General features: G+C 45.9%; 1 protein-coding gene across 2 annotated transcripts in view; it reads left to right on the plus strand.

Annotated features, from left to right (window-relative positions):
* The window catches only part of pvrl2l (PVR cell adhesion molecule related 2 like), a 198,257-nt gene that overhangs the window by 116,336 nt on the left and 57,222 nt on the right, over positions 1-24,699 (plus strand). The window contains exon 7 of one of the 2 annotated variants that reach the window (XM_076139148.1): positions 15,838-19,138. The exons of the other annotated variant lie outside the window; for it this stretch is intronic. Coding sequence (XP_075995263.1) covers positions 15,838-16,472 — 635 coding nt within the window. The 3' untranslated portion in view covers positions 16,473-19,138. Of the gene's footprint in view, positions 1-15,837; positions 19,139-24,699 lie in introns of those variants that run through there. 2 annotated transcript variants of the gene reach the window in all.

Below are 24,699 nucleotides of genomic sequence, written 5' to 3' on the forward strand. Positions count from 1 at the left end.
AAACCGCATCAACATGCTTAGAAGTATCCTTTTATCATACTGTGTCACTTTGCACTACAGCTCCTGACACACCAACATTCTAATCATCATCAAACCTTAATATTACATCATTTACACCAACAAATTGAACTCTATCGGTAATGTTCGCAAGAGCCAGCTGGATCATTCTCATTCCATTAGTCTATGATAATCAGCTCTGACACCTCCCGCAGTTTCTTCACCTCTGTTTTGATTTTGCAATCAACACATCCCCTCTTCCACGTCGCTCCCATTTGAATGCAGACGGTTTGTGTCGCTGCTGTAGGGAGCATCCAGAGTGTGCTGCTCTGCTCCTCTGCTCTGTGAGGAAGGAGTTGCTCTGCTTCCTCACACAGGTTTCTGATAATCTCTGCCTTGTTTGTGAAAGTTATTCAAAGAAAATTGGAAAGTAATGCGGTAAATATCTAGTAAACTGGGTGTTTTTTGTCAGATTTGAATTGAATTCCGCGATTGTGGGAGGACGACAAACTGAGTTGTGAGCAGGCTTACGTGATTGACCTCGTAGGTATGAATAGCTCATTCCAACTTGCAAATAACTCAGCAAGCATTGAACTATTCACCACATTATCAGTCGCTCTGAATCAAAAACCCACAGTAGGCCGTGTTGTCACAAACATTCAGCCATCATTCAAAAGGAAACACCGAGCAGAAGCCTGAATCCTCTTCATCACAGCCTTTCATTATATTCTGATTGAACTCACTGTCTTTATTTTACCTTTAACTTAATTTATAAATCCCACAGTTGAACGCAACTCGTCAAAGCTCGTATCTGTGAGTTGTACAAAGGCACTCTGGGAAATCCAGATTAGAAAACGAAGCACTAGACAGGAGAGGGAATGATGAAATAACAACATTGAAACAAGGGATTATCTGCTTGGACCTCTTCACTTAATGCATGATGAAGATGCTAATCAAAACAATCCAGAGGGGGATTTAGCCGCAGCAGCTTTTTTACTCTCTCTCACACACACACACACACACACACACACACACACACACACACACACACACACAGACAGACAGGTCAGAGTAGATTATCCACTACCACCAAGGCCACAAGATAGCAATCAAAGACTTGGAAGTATTGCACATGGTGGTGCCGGTTAATCCCGTAGATTAATGTAAACGTGTACAGGTGGGGCAGATCAAGTGTTTTCCCGGGGTAAAGTTGTTGCGGAGAGTTACTGCATTTTTCATCATTACGTAATCTGCAGTACATTGTCTAGGTAATCCGTTCTGGAAATGAAGACGTAACACCGGCAGGGAGAGAAATGTAGCAGTGTGTGTGTGTGTGTGGGGGCACAGAGGGGGCCCAGTGGGAAAAGAGTCTCATCATTGAAAGGTCAGTGCTTCGGTTCCATCATCAGCCCTCTGTCTCTGGGTGTGTGTGTGTGTCTGTGTGGGTGTGTGTGTGTAGCAGCCAAGGAACTCCCACTCGCTTGGTTATTTCAGAAGTCAGTGTGTGGATCCAGATATGAGCTGAACATGTTAAATGTATCCTGTGGTGGTGGAGAAGTTTGGGTGTTGAAATATAAAAACACTCTTTGGAACAACTCAAACCCCTCCACACACACACACACACCAATGCTGCAGGTCGGGTCCATAAATGAGAGATTGTGTTGCTGCTTTATTTGAATTGATTTTTTATTTAAAGGGGACATTGTGTACAGATTTCTCAAACTAAATAAAACACTTGACTCTACTTCTCTCCCTACCTGCAGCACCCACATGCACACTGAATGCAAACAGACACTGTCCTGATTCTCCAGCTGCATCAAGCCTGAGATGGCGACCCCTGCAGTTAGAAACACCATACTGCATTCAGATTAAACTGCTAATTGTTTTAAAACGCAGAAGGAAATACCTCCAAAAAACGATTGGTGTGAATCTGGAGGGACTCTCTGCTACATGAACAGATATTCAGGACGAACAGAGGGAATAGGCCTTTGATTAACTAACTAAGGGTTCAAGAGGTGGTACTGCTGAAATGAGGAGGATCCAGTCTCTGTAGACCAAAGTCTGCCTGTTTCTACCAATCCTCAATGCTGGATTACTTTCTGGGAACAGAGCCAAATGCTGGTGTCACATTCTGAGGCGCCGGTGGTCCCTCGCTTTTGTCTTTCAAGGCAGACGCGATAGCAGAGACAAAGAACTTCACTTCACTTATAAACAGCGAGGCCTGAAGTTTAAAGAGCGTCTTTCATAAAAAAAAAAAAACATGCCAGAGCAACACTGCCGCTCTTGAAGAAGCTACAGGTGCCGCTCAGACTCGGGCTTTGTTCATCAAGGACAAAGTTTTACACTTCAGTAAGAACCACATGAGTCCCATCATCAGCTGAGAGGGAATGAATGAGTCAGGCTGAGTCTGAGTGCAGAATCTACCTTTGATTTGGATCAACTGGCTTTTTTATATGAAATTGTGAAATTAAATAACCAAAGTATAGAAATAGAACTGAGATCTGCATTAAATAAAGAATTAGAATCCCTCTTATGCAGTACTTTTATTATTGGGATTATTATTATTATTGTTGTTGTTGCTTTACTATTTTTAAATCTATTCACAGCAGTTTAAATGATCTAAAATGACCTCAAACACTGAAACTATTGTCTCTTTCATTGGCACGTTATGTGGGCGTGAACCTATGTGACATAATATTTCCTCTATCAAGCGGGCAGCGTTGTAAACGAGCCCTCCTGAGCTCCACTATGAGGCGAGTGTCACACATGCTCAGTCTGTGATTTAAAGCAGGCAGCAGCTGCTTGGTATTAGAGGCTCTTCAACCATAATTGCCTGATCTCCAGATGTGATCATTCACGTCGCCGGTGTTAGTAAATACGTCCAAAAATTGAGAAATTGCTGTGAAAAATCATGCGGTGGTGTTGATTTGCGACGAGTGTGGTTTAATATGTCCCCGAGTGGAAGAGCCTTCGTGTTTTAATCACAGCCAAAGAGTCTGAATGCTCCTTCTTCTTCTTCTGCTAAGTTTACTGTGTAGGACCGCGGGATCATCAATTATTTCCAACATGAACATTCTACCTGAGGTGACGAATGTGCCTCTCCTCACTGAGACACACTGCTGCTGTCCTCACTGACTGGCTGCTTGTGCGTCTCAATCCAGAGTTGTCCAAACATGCTCTGCGGCACATGTGGCCTCCCTGCAGCCACGCACGGCATTCTCTTTAAAAAATCTATCCATCTTCTGGCTCCATGTTGCATTATTCACCCGGGGACCAGCCGAGTGGAACAGGAGCGTATTGAGCACGGCCCGGTATCTAGCCTAAATATTTTAACCGGAGCTCCTTGTTCCCCTGCATTCCTCACCTAAATATTTCAGGTTTTTGGGGGCTGCACGGGGCGAGGCAGCCGTCGCTTTAAAAAACTTTCACGGCTCCAGTCAAAAAGAAATGGAGCGGCTCATTGACGGAGCGTAACGGAGGCACGGCTGGTTTCAATCAGGCAGAGTCGGCCTGTGGGTGACACACAGCAAAGCATGAACGCTCACACACGGTTACACAGAAACACACTCCTCATGTACTGCATCCACCGCCGCAGCCGCCGCCTCCCCCCGGTCTCCTCTCTGCCATTTCTCCATCTGACTTCAGTAGCCCACGGTGTTTAAGACCTGCCAAAGTTCACACGCACACACACACACACACACCTACCCACTGATTGTACGCTCCATACAAATGTGTCTGCTACACATTTAGTGCGTCTTCTAGGTATGCAGAGCGATCGCACAATGGGTGTGAGAATGTAACGTGTATATCTGCTCTGTGTTGTAGGTGAACAAGGCGACCTGCAACAGCATCGCATACACATTACACAAAATGATGCATAGCCTAAACAGCAAAAAGCAGATATAAAAGAGAATGATGTGGCCCATTGGCAGGGTTATGGCCGCCTAATAGCATTACACACACCCAACGGTATTATGTATATTGACTCAATTCATCACCTCACGCCGTTAAAGCCAAAGAAAGGAAAAACTTCTGTGACGGTAAACTTTCCAATCGGCATATTTAGATAAGGAGGCTTTAAGGAGGAAGTAGAAACGCAAAATGTGAACTTATTGTGTCCAAATGTGTTTTCTTACTTGCTTAGCGGTGAGATGTGTGTGTGTGTGTGTGTGTGTGTGTGTGTGTGTGATCCTGCTTTATTTTCAGAGAATGTTTCATTAACTTAGTCCTTTTTCCAGGTTTTGAAACTTGTCACAGTCTTGCGTGGCACACATGGTTGCCATAGCTACCAAAAACGATGACCGTCGCCGAAGAAGTGTTTAAACCCAATAAATTTGCCGGGGACGTATTTGGCTTTGTGTCCCCTTGATTGTGTGTAATTAAACTGACGGACTGGAAATTTTACGTTTAGAGAAACAAATCAGCTGCTAAATGATCCCAGCGTCGCCAGGATCCAGAGCCCCAAAGCTCCAAAGCCCCACAGCTCCGTACGGCCACACAGTTTGAACACCGGTTGCACACATACTTAACTCCTGTGCTCTGTACATATGCATCACACACACATTTATTCCTTTACATGCCCTTTGAGGCTGCCTGTATTTGGTACACACACACACACTGCATGATTCCTGCTTGCATACACACACACACGCGCACGGTCACGTCGTGTTGCGTGCTGCTGAAGTTTGGCTGGGGAACGCTCCATGATTACCTCTGCTCTTCTGCTGCTGCCTTTGGTTTGCGTGATAAAGAGCCTGGGCCGCCGCTCAGCTGCTTCCCTCCCTACAGTCCATTCCCGCGCACTCACACACACTCGCTCACAACCGCACAAGTGCTCGTATAAGCAGGAATCCACACACTCTACCCCAAGTGGACACAGACGTACACAAATACACACAAAATATCCAATTTGTGTTGAGGGCTTAGTCACATTTCTCATTTCGTTCAGTGTTGCTACCACAAGTCGTTCCCTCCTGAGCTGACATATCCCCAAACCTCAATAAGCGGCCTATCTCCCTCTATGTGTGTGTGTGTGTGTGTGTGTGTGTGTGATAAAGGGCGAGACAGAGCTGGGGCTAATCCGGTGTACCAGCGCATTGTCTTTCAATTAGCCAACAGGGCCTGCTCGGGGCCGGGCCGGGTCAGACTGTTATCATAGCCTGCATATAATCCACCCCGGACTAATCAATGGAGAGACAGGGAGGAGGGGAAGGAGGGGTGAAAGGTGAGACGGAACCAGAAGAAGGAGGAGGAAGTGTGCGTGTTTAGGCCCGATATTGAGGGGAGAGGAAAGGTTAGGGGGGACAGGAGGAGTGGAAGGATGCAGGTAGGAACATTTAAGGAGGCAAGAGGGAAGGATTGTTCCATAACTAATCCTCTGTTCTGCCGTAAAACAACACGGCAGAGATGCAGTCACTTGATACGGCCCACTGGAGGAGGCAAATATTAACTGCAGAAATTATATATGGTCCCATGTGAGACATTAAAGTAGTTAATGATGATTCTACATCCAGCGCCGTGCGGGAGGGAGCGCAGGGAGCAGAGGGAGGTGCAGGAGCAGAGTGAGCAGAGTGAGCTGTGGCTTTAGACAGCAGACCATAGAGGGCTGCTTGTTTCTCCCTCTCTCCCTCTCCCCCCCCCCCCCCCCTCTCTCTCTCTTTTAATGTTGTGAAAGAATGGCAGTGATCCATCTGAAATGAGCAAATACAGTCAACCACCCCCACCCACCTCTTTATTCCTCTCTTTCTACTCTCCAGGGCCCCTTTTACTCCCCCCTCCCTCCCTCCCTCCCTCCCTCTGTCCAGATTTCCCTAGAAATGAGTCACCCGACCACAAAGTACCGAATTTAAAGGGGAGGGGGGAGGGGGGGAGCGTTGAAGATGGAGTGGAGGCGCAGAGGGGAACTTGGAGACGGAGATGGATTGAGTGAGAGTTACAGAGAGGGAGAGAGAGGGAGAGAGGGAGGCTGATGGCTGCTGCTCACTGGGTTTGTTGATCAGTATCAACAGCCAGGGTCTGGATCCAATCAGCTCCCTGCATTCAGCCACGGAAAATGAAACTAAGAATGTGTGACAGCGCACGACACTGACACACACACACACACACACACACTCAGGCTTTGCGTTTAGACACACGGCAACAACGCAAAGTCGCCGTGTAATGCAGCAACATGTAGACGCACAAGAGCGCGGCCCGGGGTTTTGATTAAGAAATGTGTGTGTGTGTGTGTGTGTGTGTGCCCATGCATAATAGGTAGAATCTGCACTGAATTAATGAAGCCACAGGCATGTAGGTGTGAGGCGATGTGCTAATTATGAGAACAGAGCTGTAGCCTTCCCATCAATAACGTTCATTAAACTACTGAACCCACTCAATTTGACAGCCCGGTGTACAAGTGTGTGTGTGTGTGTGTGTGTGTGTGTTGTGCTCTGTATGGATGATGGATGGCTATAGGTTTGTATTAAATGCTTTTTGATGTCGACATGGCTGGATGACAAAGGCTATTTTTTATTCTCTCTCCTGGGTAAAAGGATCATCAGGCGACGAGGCGGCGGCGGCGGCGGCAGGATAAACAACACATCATCTCATTCATTTAGCCGCCGTCGCCGCCATAATTTAAGGCTAAGTAGGGTCTGTCCCTGTGCAGTCACACTCGGCAGGTGGAGATTGTTTTTTATCCACATGAGGTAATTTAGGATTTATTTGATTGGATTCCTCTCGAATCAGCGGCGCGTCACATCTGAACAGGTTCGGCCACAATGGCGTTATGACTCATAAACACACAGATATTCATTTTTTTGCTCGTCTGTTAAAAGGCGCGTGATGAGGAACGTCAACATCAGCCCAAATCAAATCTGTGAGCTGCTGCGCCTGAATGCATCATCTGGAAAATGATGTCGCCTTTATCCAGGGTTCTGATTCAGAATAACACAACAATCTTCTACTCGTTAGTGTATTTGATCTCATGAATGTGTCTTGGCTGGCGTTATGTGTGAATATGAGTCACAGTTAATTAATCACAGTTAATCTAAATGCTACAAATAATTACAAGTCCCGTAAACAAACCTCTGTGCGAGAGTTCTGACATTTGTTTACAAGCTGCTGTTTGCATTTGCTCACTATCTGGCAGGGTGAACCTAAATGAATGTAATAATGGAACTCTGTCCTTCGTTAGCAGCTGCATGTTGTCAGAAAGTGCCATTGGTGTTTCTAAGCAGCCTTTCATGTGGAGCTGCAGAGATCCACAATGTTCCAGTGCTGCTCACCCCTGCAAGGAGTGAGACGCTGTTACACACATCTGCTGAATGGATGTGGTGTAAGAGCGGAGCACATGATTTGAGTTTCATACACTGTAAATAAACTCTAAGTCAGAATGCCTCACTACACGTGGTACTTGAGTATTCAAAGGCTAATTGCAGGGAATATTCCTCGCAGGCCTTTAAGGGACATTTGATGGACCGCAGGCTCCCGGCCCCTCTTAAGGTCACAGCCGTCTCCGGGCTGACACGCCGTCTCAGGCTCGTCTAATTACCCGCCGCTTGAAGACGCTTCACGTGTTTGTGTAATGGTACAAAGGAGATCTAATAAAGTCAGACGCCGTCCGCCGGCTGAGGAGATGTTTCCATTACACCTCGGGGTTTGCGTGCGTGTGTGTGTGTGTGATGGAAATAACATTGAACTTCTCATCTTCGAAAAATAGCTTTATCTGATTTTCATTATCTTTAAGGAAACATGGTCCATACTCCATTTTGACACTTTTTGATCAACGTTAAAGGAGAAGCACACACACACACACACACACACCTGAAGGCTAAACTATTAATCGTCTCGGTGTAATACACCCCTCTGGCAGATAATATTGGACTCCAGACCTCATCTGACTGAGGTAAGCAGATGTACTTACACACAAAATCAATATCCTGTCCAGTTGCTTCCATTTTGTTGCCTGGTCGTGTGTTTTTATGGCTGCGCTTTACAACCGCGCACTTAATCTGCGCTCGGCACGACTTCTGGCCCGGAGCTCATTCGCTCTGAGGTCTCGCATTCCTGTGGCGTTGTGTCAGAGGGCTGGGAAAGAGGATGACAGATAGAGACCCGCGCTCTGGTTGTGTGGTAAAACACATATATACCCTGCGTGTGTGTATGTCGGTGTGTGTGTGTGTGTGTGTGTGTGTGTGTGTGTGTGTGTGTGTGTGTGTGTGTATGCCTGAAAGAAACCCTGCCTGTGTTTGTGTGTGTGTGTGCTCTTACACATCGACACTGAGTTGAGGGCAATGATTGAGGCGAATTGACTCAGGAGTAGGGGAAATCATTTGCTGTGTGTGTGTGTAATTATGTGTGTGTGCAGCAGCTGGATGCAAACTGAGTGCGGAGCAGAGAGAGGAGCTTGTGGAGGCATTCGGGGAAACCTCCTGAAGTTCATAACCTCAGCGGGGGGGCGTGGAATGTGAGAAACTTAATTACACCGTGCATGTGTGACTGTCAAGGCTGTGAATATTCTAGAAATGGATGGTGTGTGTGTGTGTGTGTGTGTGAGAACCTTTGTACCTTTTGAATGCGCGCTTCTGAGAGGAGAAAAGCAGCGGCAATGAGCTTTCAAGGTGAAAAGGGTTATTGAGCATTGAGGACAGATGAATTCAACTATTGAATCTCCACTACCAACTATCATCCATCCATCCATCCATCCATCCATCGCCTCACACACTCTTCCTCCCTCCTTCCTGTCTGCCTGTGCTCTTTAGTTTTCAGCCCATCTGCCTGCTCTGTCGGAAATCATCCTTTTAAACCCCCCAAGTGCCTCCGGGGCTCAGAAACACCACGTTCACCACCTTTTGCTCTCTCTCTCTCTCTCTTGGTGTAGGTTAGTGTTTTGATGCCCCGCCCCTCTGATTATTTCCTGGCTGATGAAAGGCAGAGAGGCGCAGATGAAAGGAAATGGCTTGAATCAGTGATGAAGGGGCAGAATCGGGAGATGCTGCAGACAAGGGAGTGATTGAGATTGTCATGGAAACACTGATGGTTGGGTTGGGGGGTGAGGGGGGGGGGGGTCGATTCAGTTGGTGTGTGTGTGTGTGTCCTTTGCGGTCTATGAAGATGGGGTGTGTATTTTTGTGTGTGAGGTAATTAAGCAGGGTGTGTGGCAGAGTTAGAGATGTGACACGGATACACACTGAGGGCTTTGAGTGGCTAATGGATGTTTTTGAGGTTTGTGTGTGTGTGTGTGTGTGTGTGTGTGTGTGTGTGTGTGTGTGTGTGTGTGTGTGTGTGTGTGTGTGTGTGTGCATGTGTGTGTGTGTGTGCACCACTGTAAAAGAATCTGAAAATGTGTTTGTACACGATTGGATAAGTGTGTGCACTCTGGCTGGCATGTCATGATGTAATGCATTTGAAGATGTTTGGATGCATGGATGTATGTGTGTGTGTGTGTGTGTGTGGGGGGGAGTGTGTGTCAGGATGTGTTTGCATGCTCTGTATTTAGATTCCAACCTCCCTCATGTTCCACAGAGTCGCATCTAGAAAGGTTCAATTAAGTTTAGTGCTGTGCTGCTATGTAGTAACTCTACTATCGAAGTCAAACATGCAGCATGGTGGGATTCTCCTGTGGAAACTCGTTTGCCATTGATCCCTGTTCAGTCCAGGGATTCACCTTGTCTGGGTACATCAGTGTCTGTATACTGGAGTGTCCTCCGGTGGCCCCGTGTGGCCTGTGGCTCCTTCACATTCTCTGCTGCTCATGCCAAAAGTTTGACCACAGCAAACTTTTGGTCCTAGATGCAGGTTGGACCTCTAAGCATCCCACTGTGTGATGCTGGTGACACACACACACACACACACAGGAGTTGTAGCATGTAGCAACAATCAGTCAGATCATCATTGAGCCTGTCATCGTTACCAACGCGTGTCCTTCACTACGACTTTGTTGTTCTCCTGTCGGGAACCAGATCCAAGACAGAATTGCCTTTTTTAAGAAAGGATTCAGCTTGAGCTTGTTGTGTGAGTGGAGAGCTTACCTTTAAATCCTGCTTGTGCCTTACAGTACATCTGCGGTTTCCAGCCCCGCTTTGCCTCGGGGTCCCATTAACCCGCCGTGATAACATTTAGTCTCTGCCTCGCCTCCCCCACATTAGCTTACATCTGCTGCGATTGTGAGCCTTTGCCTCTCAGACACGAGGCCAGCTGAGTGGGTAAAATCACGACCTAATTTGTTTTGCTTCAGTTTGTTTGGCCTGCATGTGTACATGTGGTTTTATATTACAAATATCTACAAATGGGTTGAAGCTCATGTTAGCAAATGTGTGTGTGTCTATTTCATAAGCAGATTGCGAGCAGAAAGGCATTTTATTTTGGCGATGTGGATATTTTTTGCGAACAGATCCGTCCTGAAGGCAAAATGGCAACAGAATTTTATTATTTCATATAAAAACAGAAATTCACACCATCTGTGGCTCTGTTGCTGTCAGGACAAGTTCTTTAAAATTTGCATTAAAAATAGATGCAATAGAAGGAGTCTGCAACCAAAACCAAGGAGAAAATGTGTTTCACACCGACGCTGGCATAACCTAGAATGTTGTGTGTGTTATTTGCAATTCTGCTCATTGTTTGTCAGATGAAAGTGCAGAATGTGGGATACTTAAGAACATTTATTTGTGTTGGCTTTTCATTCACGTCCGAATCCTGAAACACATTTGAATTAAAGTTTTGCTTTGAACTTGGAAATCCAGTAAACAATGTTACCAAGGCAGGCAAGGAGTAAATAGGTGGTTCTTTTGACGCAGATGAGCTCAACCATTGAAAATAGATTTCTTTTAACCAAGGTCGTTTTCAAACCTACTCGTAGTTTTTCAACTGGAACAATGACAGAACTGTCAGATATTTCTTGTAAAGTACTTTGGCTGTGTACCAAAGAAAGAATACCACCGTAATGCTGAATTTTACTTCAAAAGTTCTTAGAAAACAGCACAATGCTTCACATCATGCAACAAGGACACGGCGCCTTCAGATGACTGAGCAGGTGCAGGTATACCGCTGATAGGCAGCAAAAAAATGTCCAGCCATGAGGACAACAGGTTTAAGTTGAACACAATGATGTTTAAAGCGTAGTGAAGGAAAAGTACAATGTCCACATATGAGGACACAGGGTCTCAGCAGGTTAAGGGTAGTTAACTTTTACCTTTACTCTCTTGGTCTTCACCACCTTGTCAATAGTTCAGCACCGGTTCATTTGACCTCTTCCTCAAAAACAATCTGATTGTAATTGCATTGATTTGCACTTGAAAGCATGCGTTCAAACCAACCCAGGGGAATCACACCAACGTGGGAACATTCCCTACTAAACCACTTAGGGGCACTTTTCTCTTATTGTGCATTATCCATAAGCCTTTTACCAGGAGACATCAGACAGTGAGAGGTCCGCCGACCTTCATCAGCATTGACAACAATTGATTTTTGAGGCAATGGCTGAGCTGGTTCATATTGATATGACTTTGTGTAGACGCTTGGATTTCCACTCTTCATTCTGGTAAGCAAGGGTTGCTCATTTCCTTGTATCGTCCTTCCTTATATAGTCAGTCATCATCCAGGAACCCAAGATGGAATCGTTGTTCGAAAGCACAAACGAAGCTGTGGAAGCTCATCATCTCTCAGGTGCAGGGTTAAGTAGAAGTACAATTCAATACAATAAAAGGAGTTGCTGCTCAAATGCTGCTCTCCGTGCAACTTGGCCTCTGTTAAGGAGACACGGTTCGTCTTCCTGAGGTGTTCTATTGTTCCTAGTGTGGCTTCTTGCCGGCACTTTTTCCCGTCTCGTCCTTGACTGAAAGCTGCATTTAATGAGTTTCCAGCGGAGCTTTTAATGCTGCTGCCACCGGCTTAATACACAACAGTCTGAGATGATTTCAGATGTGAGTTCCGAGAGAAAATCGAGGAGATGGCTGGCACAGAAGATAAACAAAAGATTATTTAGATCCCTCTATTTTTATGTCCTATATATTCTTCTCTCTGCGTGTGCGTTGCTATCTGGACGTCTTTGTTTGTCTTCCTAATTTACCCTTTTGACTTTAACTGTCTACCTTGCTTCCCCACTTCCCAAATCTCCTCACTGAGATTATCCCTAATGCAGTGAAGGTAACAGAGTAAGTGTTCTGCCTCTCTCTCTCTCTCTCTGTCTGTCTCTCTCTCTCTGTCTCTCTGCCCCCCTCCTTCCCTCCATAATCTCCTCCATGTACATGACACTAATACAGAGAGTGATATAAAGTCCCCTGCCTCTCTCGATGACATTTACCACCGTGCTTCTTAATGCTGGCAGGCTGCTTGCTGTTGATGAGGAACAAGAAAGAGAAGCTTGGCCTATTTTCATGTTAACACCTTCATCTTAGTTTTTTTCTTCATTATTGCAAAGACATTTCGAAAACGATACATTTTGAATAGTGTTTGGTAAATCAGGGCGGTTGATGAGGATGTGACATTTTTATCAGAACTGGGTTAGGGATCGTTTCATTTAGTTTTCAAAGATTATAATTAAGATGTCAGTGTTTGCCCACAGAAATCTTCCGTCTGTCATTTCTACTGAGATGTCTGTATTTTCAGAAGACGTGGATTGTCACTTGGTGTCATGAGGAGTACATGTTCTATGACATCCTGCTGCCAAACTCAATCGACTGAGCTACTTGGGCAAACAGTATTTACCCCGCTCCCTTGGGGTCTTTATCACTCTACCCACTGTGCCTGTGTTATCAGCTGATATCTCCGTATCACAGACGTATCACTATCAGCAGAAACAGAGTGTTGACAGAGATCCAGACACTGTAGTATCCATGTTCCGAGATTTCTAGGTTTCATGTGTATTTTACCCTCCATTTCCTTGTTCAAATAAAGTGAAGGTCACACCATGATCACTCTCAACTTTGCACACACACATACACAACCTGGCTGCCACCTGTGTTCTTTGTTCATGTGAAGCGTGGGTTGTTCTCGTCTTCAAGAATCAACGCTGCACTTTTTAAAGGTGCCAAACCTACGAAAATGTTCTTCTTTCCTGAGCGGTGACTGAAAACCAGGCAGGTGTCTGATCTTAAAATAATGGAATTTGTTCAACAGCCTCGTGTTTCATCTCCATTGTCATGTCTGCTGCCTTGGTAACATACATGCATGCAAGATCCCCATCTGGTCTTAAGGTTTTTGCCGTTACTGCTGTTTATGTATCATTTAATCCTACAGATCGGCGTGAAGTACACAAGTGAGTTTGCAGGCAACAATACGATAGTGTAGTGATAGTGATAGTTACATCCAGTATAATCCTGGGGTGACCATTATAATGCAGTTACTTCTACTGTCATCTTCAATAATATACGCTATTCTTTACGCTCAGCCAGTTGGAGCAGGGTCTCATCTGTCTGGTGTATTGTCGTGAATTATTTATAGAAGTTTGAAGCATCCAGCACGCAACCCATCCAGAAAAAACAAGGTTTTCTGTTTGTCAGTGAATGTAAGGTGACAGCTACGGTTGTGTTTGTTTTGATTGAGCTCTAAACTTTCTGTAGATGGTGAGGAGGAGGAGGAACATCCACCTTCACCAAATGACCGGCAGGATAGATAATATTGCATGGACATATTCCAGTTTTAGCTTCGTTAATCACGCTGAGTCGATGCCATTTAGCTTAAATAAAGTGGAGGAGACGTCTTCCAATTTTCCTCACCCCCAAAGTCCCTTGAATAGCCTAATTTCCTCTTGAATATCTGTTACTCAGCCCGCAGTGTTGAATGTCATTTAGACGACTCCCACTTGCAACCCGAGACAAACTAAAAAATTAACATGCCAACCCTAATGGGCCTTAATAGGAGCTTTGTTCATTATGATATATACAGAATAATAGATTTTTGAGCACTTGATAAACAGAGGGAAGACAGCCACTACCCGCCTTCCACCAAGGCCCATTATTCTTCTGTCTCTCATTCAGACGGTTGATGAATGCACGAACACTTTAAATATAAATGACACAATAAATATAAATAACATTTTGGCACGCCTGTTGTGTTTTCATGCCAGTCTGAGTTTACTGAGAGAGAGAGAGAGAGAGAGAGAGAGGAAACTAGGGCAGGGAAAGTGGGATTTCTCTTGTGCAGTTGGATATCGCCAGGCGCCGTCCCCTAATTTAGACATCATATCCTGTCCCTGGAGTCTTGTCTCATTCTACCCCAACCCATCTGTCGGACCTTTGGTTTAACCTTTTACATCCCCAATGTGTTCAATAGCAAAGTGAGACTCTTTTTCACAGCTCCTTCGTCATTTTCTCCTATCATCCCCCTCCTCCTACACACATTCTTTGAAGGAACAGTTTGTCAGTCTGTAGGAATCTCAGACTCTCCAATCCAGGCTCACCTAAAGTAAACCCCCCTCCCACTGGCTTTGTTAATACAAACTCATACCTGTCCAAACCATACACATCATTCTTTGACGTTTGCTGTGAAGCAAACAAGCGTCCCTTCCGTATTGGCTCCGCCCTCACATGTGACCCTGCATGCTGCTCTTTTCAGCAACGCTCAAATTGTTTGATTGACATTCACCGCTGTGTTTGCCAGGAGTGCTGGCAAAGCCGTGCTGTTATTTGCATAAAGCAGGATTGGCTTCCGATTTCCCTGCTGCTCTGCGTTCCGCTGCCCTTGCTGCACCCTAAAGAAAAATCAGCATGCTAGCTACAGAGAGAAACACATTAGCCGCCTTCATGCAGTCCTGCTCCACTCTCAACCTTTCTCCTCTCCCGGTTTGACACTTTCCTTTCTCCTCTCTCTAGCCCAGCGTGAATGCACTAGTACCAATCTTGCACAATCTAAGCCGACCCTTTCTTTCTCACGTCCCTGCTGTGAATCCTCTTTAAAATGTCCTGGCGTGAGTCTTGCTCCGCACTACGACCCCTTTCTTACCTTTTGTGCACTTCTTATCACTGAGATTTGGACTTGGTCCCGGGTTGTCGGCAGGTGACGACGGTGCCCTGTGCTTTGGCTCGCTGGCTGATAAGAGATGCATGGGGGTTGAAGCGGTGGAAGCAGAGGAAAGGAGGGTGAGAGAGGGACGAAGGAGGGTAGGAGTGGATAATTAGATGGCTGGATGTGAATAAGGGCTTTGAGGGATTTCGAGCAATCTGGCATTTTCCATGTGTGACTGTTTTCTTATTTCCACCGAGACTCCTTGAGCGCTCCTCTCCCTTGACCAAATAACCTCTCTGCCTGTCTTTCCGTCTGTCCGCTTGTCTCTCTCTCTTTGTGTCTCATTCTCTGCTGGGCTGACCTCTGTGACTCTTGGCAAAGACACCACAAGGTACCAAACCAACCTCTCTTTTTTTCTCTCACTGCCACCGCTGTTTCACCGTCTCTCGTACTTGTTTCGACCCTAGACTGAAACAAGAGTGGAGAGGCAAACTTGGCTCACACCAACATGACGTAGGACCGTAGGACGGTAGTTAAACGCTTTTCCCCAGATGTGAAGGGGGGAGGGGCTGCCAATCTGAAGTGCCAGCAGCTGGACATTCATGTGTATAGAGCAAAATTCAGCGCAGCGAACCTTTGGGAGAGAGTGAATCAGCCTGATCCCAGCAACTGACTGACTGCACCCTCACCAAGGGATTACACTAAGAAGAACATTACTACACACTTGTAAGAGGATTCTAACACAGAAGACACTTTCACAACTGCACACTTTCTATACCAGAAGAACAATAACATCTGCTGTGAATGCCACTCCCTCGTCCAAAAACCAAGCAACAACCATCAATTCCTTCCCTTTTTCTGTTCCTCCACCCATTTTCTCCCCCCTCCGTCCATCCAACCCCTCCATCCCCTCTGCAGAAGCCCTGGAGGATCCGTCCAGTGCTGGTGTTGTGGCAGGTGCCGTGATCGGCTCCCTTCTGGCGCTGCTGTTGGTTGTCGGCCTCATTGCCGTGCTCCTCACTCGCAGCCGCCGGCAACAGAGGCGCGGCTACCCCAGCAACGGGGAATCCACGGCAACGGGCACCGGCGGCAGCAATTGCGGAGACTACGGCAACAAAGCCCGTCTGCTGTTCAGCGGCTCTGGCAGCACCAGCAGCAAAAATGGAACCGGGGGAAACAACAACGGGCCCGTGTACACATATCGGGAGGGCTGCGACGCCACAGGGACGCTAACAGAGAAGGCCAACGACTACCACCACCATCATCTCCACCACCCTCCGTCCGGCAACACCCCCACCGCCCACGACATCCTCCTCAGCAGCGACATGGAAGAAGCCGAGAGGCAGAAGTTCGAATTGGAGGACAGCATGGAGGACGAGGAGGAGCGGTATGACAGATTCGGAGGGGTGGGAGGAGGCGGGAACGTCTTGCCCCCGGCCTATCACGTCCGTAGAGGCCACAGAGAAGAGGAGGAAATGGACGTGTTCCTGGATGACGACATGGAGTCCCAGAGAGATGGCTCGGTCATTTCGCGGACTGCCATCTATGTCTGAGGAGGAAGAGAGGAGCGGAGGAAGACGGAAAGTGAGGGTTAGAAATGGGGAAAAGGAGGTGCAGTGGAGAAAGAGGGGGAGTCCAAGCCCGTCCCCTCACCCCCCCCACCAAATGAATCAGTGTTGCCCACGCCAACTTAAAGCCTTCCTGCGTAACATTCAAAACCTGATTTAAGAGATTTCATCGTTTTGTTTCCTCTCTGGATCATTTTATAAAAAGAGGATTAGAAGAGGTTTTTTTTTTTAAAGTCCAAGTTTGAAGTTGACGAAGTTCAGCATGGAGTTGTGGCAGTATTAGTGCACTGTGGCTGAGTTTGTGACTGTGTTTACCTGTACCATGGGGACAGCTTATTCAATGTCAGCCAAACGGAACTCAACAAAAACAACAACAAAAAAAATGATCGCAAAGAGAAAAAACAACAAAAACAACAAGCGACTCTGTGCTGCTTCCTGCTTCGCTCTCATCTCCTCGGCTTTTGTAAGTGTGATTACGTAGCGAGTGATTGCGTCGTTTGTATTTTTTTAACCCTACGCGCCAACGTCTCTCAGACTCCTGCGACCAAAACCGCAACGCATAAACTGCCATCCATCGACAAAATCGCCCGCCGTCTCAAGACAATGACGTCAAAACAACATCTCCAACTTACCGATGTCGGAAATTCCGCTTCAAACTGCTGTTTTTGAACGGGCGAAAAGGACCAAACATGTGACCAGCAGCGTCTCAGAGCGTCTGTTCAGCCCGGCGAGGCCCGCTCAGGCTCACAGTGACTCCCCTACCCGTTTCCCGATGGGCGCCACCCAAGCGAGGGCCACTAAACTGAGTCACAGAACAGACTTAACAGTGTGTGCTAATGTGTGGCTGACTGTGGTGTTAATGATGTGCATCGTCTATATATCCGGCCCGCCGTCTCTACTATGGCACAGTACCGCAGTTGTTGTTATCGTTGTTGTTGTAGATGTTGTTGCTGTTGTGTAATGGTGTTGATCTCACTAAAGAAAGGACGCACCGGGAGCCTCGGGGGGTTTCACACTTCCACAATGGGCCGGTAATGACTCATATAATGGGTAAAAAAAAAAGAGCTTTTCCTTTGTTTCCAGCTCTGATTTCCCCACTCACATGTCTCTCTGTTCTCTCTTCCGCTCTCTCTCTCCCTCTCTTCTGGTTCCTTGGTTTATTCCTTCTCTCCGTCTCATTTCTCTGCCTCTCCGCGTACATCCTGCGTCGTCTGTGTGTGTGTGTGTGTGTGTGTGTGTGTGTGTGTGTGCCCATTTTCGCTCCTCACCGCTCTTTTTTTTTTTAAATGTACATAATGGGCGGCTTAGATGAGTGCTGCAAGGACCGCGTGTGTGCGGAGGAAGGGGATAAGTCGTATTTATATTCCATTCTGGGTCGCATTCAACCAGGCAAAATAGTCAGCGGCGTTATTACAGGCAGCTGTATTCCACCCATTCATTCTCCAGGTCCTGCAGAGTGTGTGAAGGGGAATATTCCTTCAGTCTGTGTTCTGATTGGACATAGAGAGGCGGACCAAGACATATTTAAAGAGGAAATGGAAGAGAATTCTTAAAAAAGAAGCTTTGTTTGTTCTTCACAGCAAAACAAATGGTGATTTCACCTCAAGTCTGTCTGGCTGAGCATCAAGCCTGTGCTGCTTGATTCACCCATTAGGACGGACCATTATAGGAGCCAATTTACAAAAACAAAAACAGGAAATGGAATTCGACTTTTTTCTAGAGCGCGTTTGCCTTATTGTTTTCTTTTTTTGTCTTTGCTTTCATTCCTTACTTCACTTTCACAGTGAATTACAGCAGACGAGGCTCTTAAACGTCTACATCACGCTGCCGTTTCCCTGTACGCTTAACCTGGCAACAGCAACCTCACACTTACGTACACACACACACACACACACACGGTTCAACTTTGTGATGTGTGTGTGTGTGTGTCTGTTCCCGCTTTGATTACATCAATGATGTGCGTGGGTGCTGTGATGTGATGTCATGAGGTTCTGTTAAGGGAATATTTAAGGAGTCCTTAATGGTTTTTCATCCAAAATATATGATCCTGACATGATGAACTTGACACTCATCTCATTTTCCTGCCAGTTTCTCCTTTGAATAAATGTGATACTATATTGTTCTATGATTAAGAGCAGTTCTCTGTACAATGCACTTCTGTGGCTTCATCTGCAAACAGCTGAAATGGATACTTTACATGTGAAACTACAACATCGACTCACTTCTGTCTGTAAACATGAACCTCCCCCCCGCCCCCCCGACTCCTGTGCAGCTCTGTTGTTGTTAATTGTCGTTGATCATTGTACACTGTGCAATATGTTACTGTGTAAAGCCAGACAGCTACAGTATATCTGCTACCTTCCTATGCATCTCATCACATTTAACAGTTGTGTATGGACAGGCTGCCAAATTAATGTTGAAGTAAAGTGAGAAACAGCCAGAACCGTTCCTTTGCCACGCCTGTCACATGGAGTTTCCGTTTCTTTTGTACCTCTGCAGTGTTGAGTTGTGTTATCAGCTCCTCGGGGTGCATGCACAAACACACACACACACACACAGAGGCCAGGATTCAAACCCTCTCCCTGTGGAACTCTTGCAGCTCTAATTGAATGTGAGTGATACCAACAACTTTGCCAACGAACCATCACACATTTCACTACACAGATGTGAGATCTATCTAGAAAATGTCTTCTCAGTTGAAAATTATGGGAGAGAATCTCACTTATTCTGTGCAGATTGAGGGGGACTGTGTTCATCAGCCATTTGCCCCTGAGAGGAACACACACACACACACATAAGAAGCTGTTATGAATAAGGCAACCCCACGCAGACACAAAGACGTCCCAATTAAATTGAAATGATGGTGCGACAGTTAGTACATGTACACACACACACACACACACACACACACACACACACACACACACTATTGTCTGTACTGCAATTAAGGCAAAAGTCTGGCAAGTGTAATAATCACATCATCATCTTGCTTCAGACACACACACACACAAGTAAACTGCAGTTGAATCACATAGCCTGTGTCTGTTCCTCATGTCCCTTCATGCTGACTTCAATCTGATTATGATATTCTGTTAGTAGACGTAAATATCTACAATCAACATTCTGAGCCAGTTTGGAAGTTGGGAGATGAGAGAGACTCAGATCCCTTTTTTTTTTTGAAGGCCCCAGGTTTCATCATCCACCTTCATCTTGGCCCTCTGTTCAGGCTTGTGTACGTCTGTGTGTTACACAGAGACGATGCCGCACAGACACACAGCTCTCCTCCACTGCACCATAATTCCAAACAGTTGGCTTCTCGCACAACTTTCCTGCTTAATGAGTCCCAGAGTCTCGTAGTGTGCATGTACTCTAAGCCAGAAAACTCCTCATCAGTCATGACTTTGTTTTGCACAAACCCATTTTCAATAAAAAGAAAGAAAACTTCCAAAATAATCCTCGCTGGAAACAAACTTGGTAATTAATTAACAGTGTTATCAGTCTATAAATACCCGACTACAACTCTGTCCTCAGCACTTTCCTCTGTAAAGCAGTGCAGTACACCTGGGCTGCTGAAGGTCTTGTCATTTTAGCTTAACGTTGAGTTATTAAAGAAGGAAACACTACAAAAGCATGAATCCACTGGGAGCAACAGTACTTCAGTATATATAAAAAAGTTCCAGTACAAGTAAACATCCTGCGTTCCAGCATTCACGTGTTTGATCATGCATTAACTGTACATTTCACTTTATCTCCAGCTCTGTGTGCTTAGAGAATATGCTACAGAAATACGGAGAATATAGAGGAAGCAAGGAAGGATGGAGAGGAGGGAATGGAAGAAGGAACTGTGTCTTAAATCTAGTGGTTTTGTGATTATTACTCTAAATTGTTGATGTAGAATGTCTGGACTAAGCCGGACCAAAGCTTTGCCATTGTGTTTCTATATCCCTCACCTGTTTGTAACAAATGGCTGCCAAATTTGAGTGTTCAAAGAGTGTCAGCTTAGTTCCCCTCTCAAAAGCAGCAGAGTTAAAGGTCAATATCTCACCGTCTGAAAATATAAAGAATCAGAAGCTCAAATTATACTTAAGTAGAGTGCTGGTGTGTTCAGGGTCACTGGCTTTGTTGGTGAAATGCATTTAGTAACTGAAGAAGCCGCTTCTCCACAGCCAAAATGGGGTCATGCCAGTAACAAGTGTCCTTGCTTGATCTTTAGCCCGCGGCGCCGCCTCACGCCGTGGGAGGTTACAGTCCTGAACGCAGCCCCCGAAGAGTTTGTCCTTGCCAAGCCGCTGCGAGTGTGTTGCCCATGCTAAGTGGAGGACGGCGTAACAGGTCAGCTGGCTCTGTCGGCGAGAAAGAGAGTGAGAACGGAGGAGGAGGAGGAGGAGGGTGGTAGCTGTGTGCTCCGTCTAGGGAATACCAAATACACTGAGAGAGGGAAAGAGAGGCAGACCTTTTCGTCTAAGATCAGAGAGATGGAGCCTTGAAGAAGAAGTAGGAGAAGAAGAAGAAGAGAGGAATAAGAGAACCTGAGACTGCAATCCCTGCTGAGAGGATGAGACGATATCAGCGTGTTGAGTTTTTTAACGTGGGACTCAAAGGGTTTGAAATGGCCTCAATTATTCACCACTGAGCCTGCAGTTTGAGTTTGGTAGATTTGTTACTTTCGGAGTGTGATCGGCTGGTGAAGATGAAGAGAGGCGCGTGAGAGGAATAGGAGATTGGCGGAGCGGGATTACGGCGCTTACAATGCGATCTGAAGATGGGAAGAAAGCCTCAGAAGAGAGTTTTTGAGGGCTACACCAGCCCCCGGCGTGCTGATTGGCCGCCTTTGCCCGGCGACAACTAGCAGTCCTCTTCAACCGGGCCAATTAGAGGAGAAGAAGAAAGGGCCGTTCTGTTTGCGTTCCTGTGACAGATCTGTTTAATTGTAAAGAAATGTTAACCAGCGCTCCGGGGACGAAATTGTTTATATCCTCTCTTTCATATTCCGTCTCTCTTTGGTTCACTTTCTCTCCACTTAAGCAGCCAGTACAAGCCGTTCTCCCCATGTTTAATTCAGGAGAAGGCATGAAAGTGTTCTAGCATTATCTCTCCGCACTGCACTGAAGGAGGACAAAGAGGGAAGACATCAGGAGACGAGGGAGGGAGGATGCAGAGAGGGGGGGAGGAGGAGGAGGAGGAGGCAAGCCGAGTTTGGCCTATTAGTTATTAAGATCAGGTTTTGTTTTAATCCAGTTAAGCTCGAGCTTCTGCCGGGCTTGCTGAGGCTCCGACAGACGTGCCTGACGTTTCCTCCACCAAACGCTGCTGAGGAGACGTCTCCTCTCTTTCTGCTCTGTCTCTTTCAGCTCCTCACACTGTGCTGCTCTTGCAGAATTCAGCACTTTACATACATAGAGACCCACTCTCTCACACCTATTCTTATTTCGCTCCAGCTTATTTAGAGAAACACGGTGAGGGGAAATGGTCTTTTTCAGAAGGGCCAAGATTCAAGATGGGAGACATGAGACTTCCTTCCCCGGCCTCGTCTAGGGTGTCGTCTATACGCCGTCTTCTGTCTCTCTGCAGAACAACTGAAGCAGATGAATTGGAACTCTGTCTCTCCGTCCTTTCACCCACCGGTCCATCTCTCCTTTATTCTGTCAGTGCAGTGAAATCCTTTCAACCTGTTGCACCGGAATCAACAAATTAAACAACTGAATTAGTATCTGAGCAGAGTCTGTCTGAGTCCATTCACAGACAAGCTGGTTGCATGGAAACGCAATTAGTTGTCCTTGTCTCAACCTTCTTCCATTTGTGTTGAGGAAGCTCTTCAGCCTGAGTGCTGCTCTGTTATCTTCCCCCTCTCTCTTCTGTCCCTCACTCTCCTGTGATGCACAACTGGGGGCAGAGCTGCGTTCTGTTCAGCCATTTCAAACTGCTAAATGAAATTCCATGGCACTTTAGGATGCTATAACTTTTCTTCTAATAGACGGCATCTGAAAAATTCGATTTATTTCCAAATGCTGGTTTTGCTGACCCCTGAAATCTAGAAACTCAGAGAAGCAGCCCATTAGTTTGACTCGGAATGAATGTGACACCATTTTATTCATTCTAATGCTGTCAGTTGAGACACCAGGCTGCATCTTTGAAGCTGACCTCCACATTGAAGCCCAGGTAAAGGGATTTGTGTCCTCCTGTTTTGTTCATCTCCACAATAAGCCCATTTTGATCAGATCTCTGCTCAGACATTTAGGCTTTCATTTTCTCCGCCCCCTGGACGACCTCGGATCTGGTTGTTCCCGTTTAGATAAAAAACATCGTTGAAGGCTTCCAACTTATGCAGGAATGCAGTAGCTGCATTTTGATGTGGAATGACATCATCATTTCTGATATCGCCCTGGGAGGATATAGAACTTTCAAGGTGATCGGGCGTCTAAAAGCTTATAGGTGCCTAACTGCACAAAACAACAACAACAAACTGCTTGCTCTGTCACCCATGGAATGTGTCAAGATGAGATGAAACACATTTGTCTGAGACGCACACCTGAGCCCCCTAGTGGCCAGCTGTGGGACTAACATCAGTGGAAGTTGCGCTCCTCATGATCTTATAATTAATCGCAGCTTCTTATGAATGTTGTAATCACATGTTTCAGTTTGAATGCAAGTGGCGATGCGTTCACTGGTCTGTTCCCTTATCATTTCATGCTGATGCGCCTTTGAACATCATGAGGTTCTTTACTGGGTCTTTCCCCTCAGCTGTATTAAGTTTGCCTCTGCCTTTGTCAGCCGTACAACTTCTCTAATCTCTCCTCACCGAAACAAATCGGAGTTCCTGATCGTCCAATCAGCCTTTAGCACACGCAACTTTCAACCCCAACCCCAACACCGTCTGCAGAAGGCGGTGCGATGTCATCAAACTGCACACGACACTTTGCTTTCCCTCAGCATCACAGATAGGCTGGGCTGATAGACACAAGAGGGGAAAACATCATTAGCATCTCACAGCTTTGTCGCCGCCATGCAGGAGACCTTCACTTTCCTGTGAAACGTAGCTTTTGTTCATTTGTTCGGCTCGGTTGGGAGGCCTCGTCCCCAGATCCAGCTTTTCACCGTGTTCCGTTCACTTCAATAAGATCCAACATGCGTGAGGTCCATGCAGCTTTTGTTCATTCCTTAAACACAAACAAACTAATGATCAACCGCAGATTTAGCCTAGCAGAGTTTACCTTTGAGGAGAAGGGAGTCCAAAATGGAGCAAGCTGTCTTTCAAAACAATATCGTTTAATACAATAAAGATCCCCAGTAGGTCGTGACACATGATAGATGGTGTGTTTGTGTGTGTGTGTGTGTGTGTGTGTGTGTGTGTGTGTGTGTGTGTGTGTGTGTGTGTGTGTGTGTGTGTGTGTGTGTGTGTGTGTGTGTCATTAGCTGCGTGTGCTTTTTTTAGTTGGCAGGCTGGTGAGCTGATGAGCTTGTTAGCATGCCAGATCCCCCAGACTGCACACACTCATCACAATGCACACATTATGTTTTGCTGTTCCACTTTATGGTGTGATTGCCCAACTTTAAATAGACACTTGTTTACTAATCTATTCAACATAGTCACTCACCCAGAGATCTACAAAGTTGCTATGAGACGATGAGCTTAAGTTCCCAAAGCTACTGTGGTGAGCAAAAGCATTGAAATCACACACACATTTTTAAACGGAACTGCAACATATTCTTAGTGTTGTCTCCTTTTATTTTAGTATTGCAGCTGGAATAGACAATGGAAAATAATAGCAAGTTTAAAAAAAACACATTTTCCCATCCTGAATTCAGTTTAGTTATTAATTATTGAGGCGCTGTTCTGTCTGCGAGCTCTGATTGATTCTATTGACCTTTTAAGTTTGACCTCCAAGTGTCAGAACCAAAGATTTATTTACCATAACACAGAATTTACAATTTTCATATATTTTGGTTTCCTCCTTTGTTTTCATTTCTAAGGCTGCAATAGAAGAAAGATGTGTCTGGGTGAAAATCCAGTTTAAGCAGGTTTATTCTCATAAAAACCCGTTCAGATGTTTTTAAATAATTTATGTTGTCAGTTTTTCCTGCAAACTTCATCATGGAAATGAGGATATCTCTGCCTACAGACCAGCCTCCTCCTCCAGTCACCACCGAGCCTCCTGAGTGAATACAAGAGTAAATCCATTGTAATGACAGATGTTTCTCTTCATCGCTGAGA

Source organism: Genypterus blacodes, unplaced genomic scaffold (assembly GCF_046128005.1).
Source record: "Genypterus blacodes isolate CSIRO-AG114 ecotype Tasmania unplaced genomic scaffold, CSIRO-AGI_Gbla_v1 ptg000438l_1, whole genome shotgun sequence".
Taxonomy (NCBI): Eukaryota; Metazoa; Chordata; class Actinopteri; order Ophidiiformes; family Ophidiidae; genus Genypterus; species Genypterus blacodes.